The sequence below is a fragment of the Clarias gariepinus genome, chromosome 20, assembly GCF_024256425.1.
Source record: "Clarias gariepinus isolate MV-2021 ecotype Netherlands chromosome 20, CGAR_prim_01v2, whole genome shotgun sequence".
NCBI lineage: Eukaryota > Metazoa > Chordata > Actinopteri > Siluriformes > Clariidae > Clarias > Clarias gariepinus.
The window spans coordinates 4,250,980-4,260,000 of record NC_071119.1 but is presented as its reverse complement, the minus strand read 5'-3'; the positions used below and the strand labels follow the sequence as shown (position 1 = coordinate 4,260,000).

Sequence of the window (9,021 nt, the reverse complement as noted above, 5' to 3'; positions counted from 1 at the left end):
GTCATAAATCGACATCTGGACAGATTTTACTGAATCTCCTGCAGTCCTTAGATCTCTGCCTGAAGTTTAATCTGCACCATAAGTGAAATCTAAATGTGGCGTTAAAGTGATGTTATGAACAGTTATGTGTGGGATTTAATAATCTACTTTAAAATAATCTACTAATGCGCTACTGTCTCAATGTAAACAACACCTGCACCAATAGATATTAATTAGAAAAGATAAAGTGAATATTTTTACTGGGATTAGTTCATATTTTCACTTTGGCTGAAATAACAGCGCTGAAGTGGTATAAGTGAATTTTAACACGCTGGAGTGATTTTAAGACAAAACTTCATCTTTATCCTTTTATCTACTTTTTCCATTTCTCATCTGTGATTCACTCTCCGATTACCGAACAGGGAGTGTATTTGTCTGAGCACCAAAGAAGGACAACTTAGTGTAAACAAGGCGTAAGATACTCAACCTTACAGAATGGGATTTCTTTGTATTAATAAGTTAGACAGAGAGTTCTGCTGTACAGAGAGACACACAGACATGGACGTGGGCTTCAACCTCAAATAATAATAATAATAATAATAATAATATTACTAATTACATTAAAGATCAGAAGATTATTATTAGATTTAACCTTTTAACTGTTTATACAAACTCTTTAACCATCTACAATAATTAACTTATTCTAGTAAATCATAAAGAAACCTGTTATTATTTATCATGTCCAGTAACTACACGCAGATAAACAGGTAGCATACTGGAGTTTTGCTTCATCACTGGGATGTGAGACTCGAAACCAGTGTGTATGGTTTACTTTGTAGATTATGGTCATGATGATGATGATGAGGCACATTTTAATGATGTAATGGCTTTAAAGTAAAGGTTCTCTTGATGGAAGCAACATGGACAGGAAGTGCAATAATAATAATAATAATAATAATAATAATAATAATAGTAAGAAGAAGAAGAAGCACTAAATGGTCATTTAATCAATAAATCATTACATACAATACATACAATTTACTTTTTATTGTGTTTCTATCTAAGTCACGCTCCTTCAGGAGAACTTTAGGGGAATCTTTTATATTCTTTATATATATGTTTTATTCTGCTTAAACTTTTCACTTCAAATCAGTTTCTTAAAAACTATTTTCAGAAATCAGGGTCACCATTTATCCAAGAACCAAGAATGAAATGCAGTGTTGCTGTGTATACGCATAACATCTCGAAAACATTACATCACTCACAAAAACGAACATCAAAATAAAAGGAAAACATCTGGAGTCTTACCGCGCGCGTGGAGCAGCAGCAGCTGGAGGAGACCCAGGAGCAAAGTGTTTCTCCTGACATCAAGCATCATCCTGTTACTAACCTCTCGATCCCCTCAGCGCCAAAGTCACCAACAACGCGGTTATTAATAATAATAATTAATTAATTACTGCTTTAATTAACACAGCGGATAACGGTATCCCGAGCCGAGCGCGCGCAGGACGCAGCCTGTGGAGGAGAGTTGAGAGGATTCGATTCAGTGAAGAGTCGACTCCCGGGAATCGGTTCTTATACAGAGAGTCATGCTTGGGGAAGGATTTTTAAGACTGTTTTTTTTGTTGTTGTTTTTTTAATCACAGAGAAAACACAGAACATTACGCACACTTGTTTCATTGTGATTAAAATAATAATAAGTTTTATTGTGTGTTATTGAGAAATAATTTATAATGTGGCGTCGTCATCTTATATCCGGGTCATTCTACAGAAAAAGTGGAATTTGGCTGATCAAAATCTCCTGTGATGTATTTCTTCTTTCACAGCTAGAACTTCTTTAATAGCAATAAATTACTTTTAAACTTCAATAATTCACAAGAAACTGGAGCTTAATGCATTTTTTTTTATTTTTACATTTAATAACTGGTGAGACTCTTCCTGAAAACATTAGTGATGGTAACACCAATGAGGGTAACATCAATTAGGGTAACATTAAAGAGGGTAACACCAATAAGTGTAACATCAAAGAGGGTAACACCAGTAAGGGTAACATTAAAGAGGGTAACATCAATGAGGGTAACATCAAAGATGGTAACATCAAAGACGATAACATCAAAGAGGGTAACATCAAAGAGGGTAACATTAAAGAGGTTAACATCAAAGAGGGTAACACCAATAAGTGTAACATCAAAGAGGATAACATCAAAGAGGATAACATCAAAAAGGGTAACATTAAAGAGGGTAACATTAAAGAGGTTAACATTAAAGAGGGTAACACCAGTAAGGGTAACATTAAAGAGGGTAACATCAAAGATGGTAACATCAAAGACGATAACATCAAAGAGGGTAACATCAAAGAGGGTAACATTAAAGAGGTTAACATCAAAGAGGGTAACACCAATAAGTGTAACATCAAAGAGGATAACATCAAAGAGGATAACATCAAAAAAGGGAACATTAAAGAGGTTAACATCAAAGAGGATAACATCAAAGAGGGTGACATCAAAGAGGTTAACATCAAAGAGGGTAACACCAATAAGGGTAACATCAAAGAGGGTAACATCAATGAGGGTAACATCAAAGACGGTAACACTAATGACAATTTAGAGAAAAATCATTACAATTTGCAAAACTGCTTTCATTTAAACAAACACATGGTATTTAATTATGTCAAAATCAGTTTTTATCACAAAATAAATCATGACATTTCTAAACAAATGAAGAGAGACATGTCACGTAGCTTTCGCATTTGTCTAGTGCTCCTCATCTAGTGACCTCTGACGCAGGAACAATTTCATATTGTCAAAATGTATTTTAAAATAAAACTTTTTTTGTGTAACAGTAACACCAAGGACATTTTTTTAATGAAAGATGACACAGTACAAAGATGGTACAGTGTATATGGTCCCACTTCCATGTATACGACAAGAAAAAAATCACTTTAAAAATGATACAAATATTAAACATTTAAGTAAAAAAAAATTCATAACTGAAAGTACATACTATATTTTCTGAACATATACAGTACAAGTATTCTATCTGTTAGGTTCATTTAAATGATTTAGATTTTTTTCTTTAAGGGAAATTAATGGGGATACAAGACAGCTCAAACAGATGTGGAAGACATATTAAAAGCTTTTTTTAAAATCTATTTGTTCAAGAAATGCAGGCCGAACAGGTTAAATATAAAATAATTAATGTTATTAAATGATTAGAATTACAAAAAACAAGCTTTTTAACTTAAGCAACTGTAATTCTGTCCAATGTTCTGATGAAGGCCCTGTTATAAAAAATGTTAAAACCCAATATTTGAATAAACTTCAGAATAAGAACAGCAGAAGAAATTGGAATCTTTTTGAAATGAGGAATTTAGAAATTAGCATTTAACATAGTGAGATGTCAGGCAACCATGCTTATCAAAATTAATACACAAACAATACAGAATACCAACCTTCATGAGCAGTGTGTATACTTTTTACATATGCAGGTTTATAAGCAGCTAATGTGGTATAATAAGATATTAGCTGACATTTGAAGAGTCCGGACTGAGTGCAAGTCGCTTGAACTAAAGTATAGTCAAATACCACCAGTAATAATGAGGTAGCCTGAAGTCTAACTTGTGAAGGTCAAGGCAATGCGACTGTTGTATCTGGTCTCCATTTAAATGCTTTTACTCAAATTATTATTATCTGTAATGAGATGTTCAGTATATGATTGACTGCTGTTCCATCCAGAGTGTATTCCCATCACAAGTCCGTTGCTCCTCAGGATCGTTCCTGAATCCTCCACATCAAACTCCCACTTTATTAATAACAGAACTAAACTTGCTGTAGTAGCTGATTTTATGTAGTGACTCCAATATGTCATGTGTTTCGAAGCTCACAGAGTCTGATTCAGTTCAACACTTCAGATGAATCGAATCAGTAAGGTGAGTCGATCTGGATGTCCTGGAGGAGATCAGGACATTTCAGTGTTTGAAACGAGTTCATTGTTCAGTTCATTCAGTCTGCACATTTTAGGTGAAAGCTGTCCAGTACAGACTTAAATGTAGTGACAGTTTTTAAAAAATATTATCAAAAGCAAACTTTGAAACACCAAAAATCTCCTGTAAACTACAGAACATTTAGTGGTATAAAAAGGTTTATTTTATAGCTCGGTAAAAATTTTGCTTTAAATGTAAGGTAATTAGCATTATTATATTTATGATTGTATTGTTAATTATGTGGCAAGTAAAGCAGTGCTGAGGTTTACAATAAATTCTTTTCATAGCACTATGTATTGGTAGCATGCTCCACATTTTTTGTTCGTTTGTTTTTACATTAAATGGCATGTTTTCACAGTAGGTAGCATTTTTTGACGTTAGGTAGCATGTTTCAATGGAGGATGTTTTGACAGTTTTTACCATGTTTTGACATCATGTAGCATTATTAATCATACATTGTGTTTATAAATGTAAGAAGCATGTCTGGAAGCAGATCTCATCGCATGGATGCCCCGTGTGTCTCTTGGGATGCGTCTGGGGTCTGGGGACGGTTTCACTCTACTATAAAGACGGTTCTGGCCCCAAATGGTGTTGACAGCTGTTTCTCTGAGGACTTTCTCTGGCTGCGGTTGCTCGATAGTTCAAGACTGCAATTGTCTCCAATAACTACCTGAACTCCATATTAACATCAATTACCATCAACTGTTATACTGAACTGGCTAACACACTGTATGAATGCAGATCAATTCCTGCATTCTGTTTCACCCAGATGAGGATGGGTTCCCTGTTGAGTCTGGTTCCTCTCAAGGTTTCTTCCTTTTACCATCTCAGGGAGTTTTCCCTTGCCACTGCCGCCCGCGGCTTGCTCACCAGGGACTATCTGCTCATCTTGATTCATGCACACTTACATTCCATACAGACTTAAATAATTCTTTAGATTGTGTAAAGCTGCTTTGCGACAATGACAACTGTTAAAAGTGCTATACAAATAAAATTGAATTGAATTGAATTGGTCGAAAGGTGGAATGTTTTTGTTTTTGTTTTAACTGTAGGTAGCATGTTTTGACACATATACAGAACAGCTTTGTAGCACATTTTCACCAAACACTGGCCAGCCCTTGGGCTGTAAATGACTGTAAACTTTACGTGACATTTCATCATGTGTATCTACCGTATAATTGGTTGAATATAATTTCATTTCACAAATGTCGGAAAAGATCAAAGCAGATTTTTCTGGAGGTGTAGCTCTGTCGCCGTGGATAAGGCACAGTCAAAAAGAAATGTCTATTGATGAACTTCAGCCTCCATTAAAAAGCGCAGGGTTTATGAACTCGTCTCTGATTACAGGCCAGAGAGCAAACACTATTCCTGGGCTCCTGCAAGAGCGAGCGCTTTCAACTGTGTCGGCCTGATTACACATACGCGCGCACATACACACATGCTAACTCACTCACACATACACACACCTGATTTGTAGATGACTCCTTGTTTAATGACACTCTGTGTGTGTGTGTGTGTGTGTGTGTTTACACTAGGGGCATCACACTCTCCAAACCCGCCCCCATCCTGATTTTTTATATTGATTTAGCTCAACACCCTTTTAAATCTATATATTACTAAAAGTATTAATACATGTAACAATAAATATTATTATTATTATTATTATTATTATTATTATTTTTATTATTATTATTATTTATGGCTCTTATGGTTGGTGAACATGTGGGGAGCAGTTGTAGTTTAGGACTCATCCTTATGTGATTCAGCTGTCAATCAAATTACAGGTGCATGTCACACACACACACACACACACACACACACAATTCCGCATCGGAATTAAATCCATAATTGCAGTTCAGATTGATTTCTAACTGAAACATCACTGGAAAGACGATGTTAATTTCTGTAAATTTCTTAAATATGTAGATATGATGGAGACAAACCCACAGGAAGTAAAGCTCAGGCAATCCAGTTTACCCCATATGTGGAAACAGCATTGTTAATTTTCCAGTACAACATCCTTGTTCCGATTAGCACACCGGTAATTTTAACAGGGTTCTGCAGCTAAACCAGAAATATTTACATAAATACGTCAAAATGTTTTGATGAAAATAAGATTGTGACTATAATTGTATTAGGTAGCATGTCTTGATGGTAGGTTGCCTCTTTCAATAGCAAATACCATGTTTTTGATGGTACTTGATGGTGTTTTGATGGTGCCGTTATGTTTTTTTATATATAATAGCATAATTTTGAAAATGGGTAGCATGTTTCAACAACAGGTATCGTGTTTTTCACAGTAGGTGTCGTTTCTGACATTAGATAATATTTTAAGGAAAGGTACAGTAGCATGTTCCGACAGTAGGGATCGTGTTTTTGTAAGTGGGTATCATTTTTTAGATACTGAATATTTTTGAATGTAGGTAGCATGTTTCAACAACAAATATCGTGTTTTGACAGTATGTGTTGTATTTTTAACAGTAGATGATTTTGAAGGAAGGTAGCATGTTTCAATAACAGGTAGCATGTTTTTGACACTAGAAAATATTTTTTAAAGGTAGGTAGCATGTTTCCACAACAAGCAGCATATTTTTCGACAACAGGTATCATGTTTTTGACAGTTATGAAACTTGGTTGCATGTTTTGACAACGGGTATCGTATTTTTGACAATAAATTACTTTTTCAAAGTAAGGTAGCATGTTCTGACAACAGGAAGCATATTTTTAAAAGTACGCATCATGATTTTGACACTACATAGCATATGTTTGAATGTAGGCAGCCTGTTTTGACAACAGCATGATTTGACAGTAGAGATGTTTTTGATCGTAAATTTGCATATTTTTGAAGGTACAGTATGTAGCATGTTACAACAACAGGTGGCATGTTTCTGACAGTAGGTTTTATGTTTTTGACAGTGGATGACATTTTTCAAGGTATACAGCCTGTTTCAACAATAGGTATCATATTTTTGACAGCAGGTATGTTTTTGACAGAACATAACAGTTTAATGGTACATCGCATGTTTTCGGTTGTGGGTTACATGTAAGTGGGGTTGAAAACGATACTTCCGAGTTAAGTTCGAATTGATTTGAGATAAAGGCTGTTAACAGAGCCAACGAAGCATGCAGCCTAGGCTAATTAGTGTCTCCAAACTGTCCGTGAGTGTGTGTGTGCATGTGCTCGTGCTTCTGCCGTGCAATGGATTGGCACCCTAGGGGCACCTGGGGGGTTGCTTGCCTCGTGTCCCAAGTCCTCAGGATAGACTCCCCACCCCGCGACCCTGTACAGGATAAGCAATATAGAGAATGAGTGAGAAAACTTTTTTTTTTCCTCTTAGACCATCATCTTGGATCATCTCAGCACAATAAAATAAAATAGAATTCCACACATTATTCGTACCCCAGATCTGCTTCATACACATCTGTCTCTCTGTCTGTACCGCTACATTTCATGTGCTCATCCCTTCATATTTAATTTATGTCATCATAAAAGCAAGAAACATCGCCTCAAAGACCCATTAATGTCTTTTCTCCTTTCCTCTCCTCGGCTGCTATTTTCACCTCTCTCTCCCTCTCTACCTTTCTCTCTCGCTCTCTTTCTCTCATCGCCGCAGCGTACTGAAATCCAAAATCTCCACAACTGCTCTTTCCCTATATGTCACGGTAGGACCTTTCCCTAGTCTGATATTTTAAATAATTCATCTCGCATTCATGCGTAATACTGGCTGAGTGTTTTTTTATTCTCCTTGCTAAAAGAAAAATCTTGGATCTCATGAATCCATTACGCGGGGAGCGACTGGAAAAGGGTTTGGAGATAAAAGATACACAAGAAAGTTGGAGGTTTTGCCCGATCAGAACATTTCAGTCGGGATCATGACCTTAGTGTTATACGGTGCTACTGTTCACTATATGTATGATGTAAAATTCCTAGACGTTTCACTGATGTTCTTTGAATCTGTCCATCTCTATCATATAAAGCTCGATACTAATAATTAATCAATATTAAAATGATATATAAATGTCCTTAACATCCATAAAGCAGGGATCGGAATTGGGAACTACTGGTTCCTGACTCCTGCTACGAGCCTTACGCTAATGATAACGATTACCGAAAAATGGATCCTGAAATGGATCCACGCTTGTCTCCAGGGTGCTCCATGATACTCTCATCACGGAAAATGTAATTTAGAAACTAGTCATGATTTGTGGACGCATTAGAGACAGTACGGCTTGTGACAGCTGTTGTGTATAAGCTGGATTTGAAGCGATAAAAAGAGGATCAATCTGGTTTTATGTGTATACCAGGAGCCAGAAGGGATATTAAACAGAGACAGTGTGTCTGTCTTTCTTGCTTTCTTTTTTTTTTCTTTCTTTTACAAACACACACATGCAGGTTGAAACAAGTTGGACAGTGATGTGGTGAAAGAGAGCTAGAGAGAGAAAGTGATATAGAGAGTGACCATCAACCCTTCTTCAGTTCCGTCAGTGAGACCAGGTCATGTCGGCTAATGCAGAGCTAATTTTTAAAAAGCTTTTTTTTTTTAATGCGTCTGAAGCACTTCGGAAGTGTTTTGAAAGCATTCGCTGAGCTCCGTCCGAGTGCTATCGGAGTGCTGTGTGTGCAAACACAACGCCGTCAGCAGAACCAGCGAGCGGATGGAGAGTTCCCCGACCCTCTAAATGCGCGACCGTGATAATGCTGGAAGCATCGATTCTAATCCTTAGAAATCACTCACGAGGCAGTTTGTATTGTTGTATTATTTTCATCGCGGAAATCAATGGGACACCAAAACAATATATACAGTAGCTATATAAAATGGAGAGGTCACTTCTGGTCACTTCACATCACATTGATGATGTTAAAACACGTGTGTGTGTGTGTGTGTGTGCGTGTGTGAATTTACAATTTGTCCACAGAAATTTCTGAGTTCGAATTCCTGCATGGTCAGAAGGCCAGAGTTAACCCTCGTTCACTGGGACATAGGCCACGCCTCCGATTTAAGAAGCCACACCCACGTCACAGTGGCTGACAGGATCAAAGGCCACGCCTCCTTCACCTG

At 36.7% G+C, this 9,021-nt stretch overlaps 1 protein-coding gene across 2 annotated transcripts in view; it reads right to left on the bottom strand.

Annotated features, from left to right (window-relative positions):
- chrna6 (cholinergic receptor, nicotinic, alpha 6) overlaps positions 1–1,363 on the bottom strand; it is a 16,960-nt gene extending 15,597 nt beyond the window's left edge. For both annotated transcript variants that reach the window (XM_053480291.1, XM_053480292.1), the window contains exon 1: positions 1,288–1,363. In XM_053480291.1, coding sequence (XP_053336266.1) covers positions 1,288–1,357 — 70 coding nt within the window. In that variant the 5' untranslated portion in view covers positions 1,358–1,363. The remainder of the gene's footprint in view (positions 1–1,287) is intronic.
- Between the last annotated feature and the right edge of the window lie 7,658 nt (positions 1,364–9,021).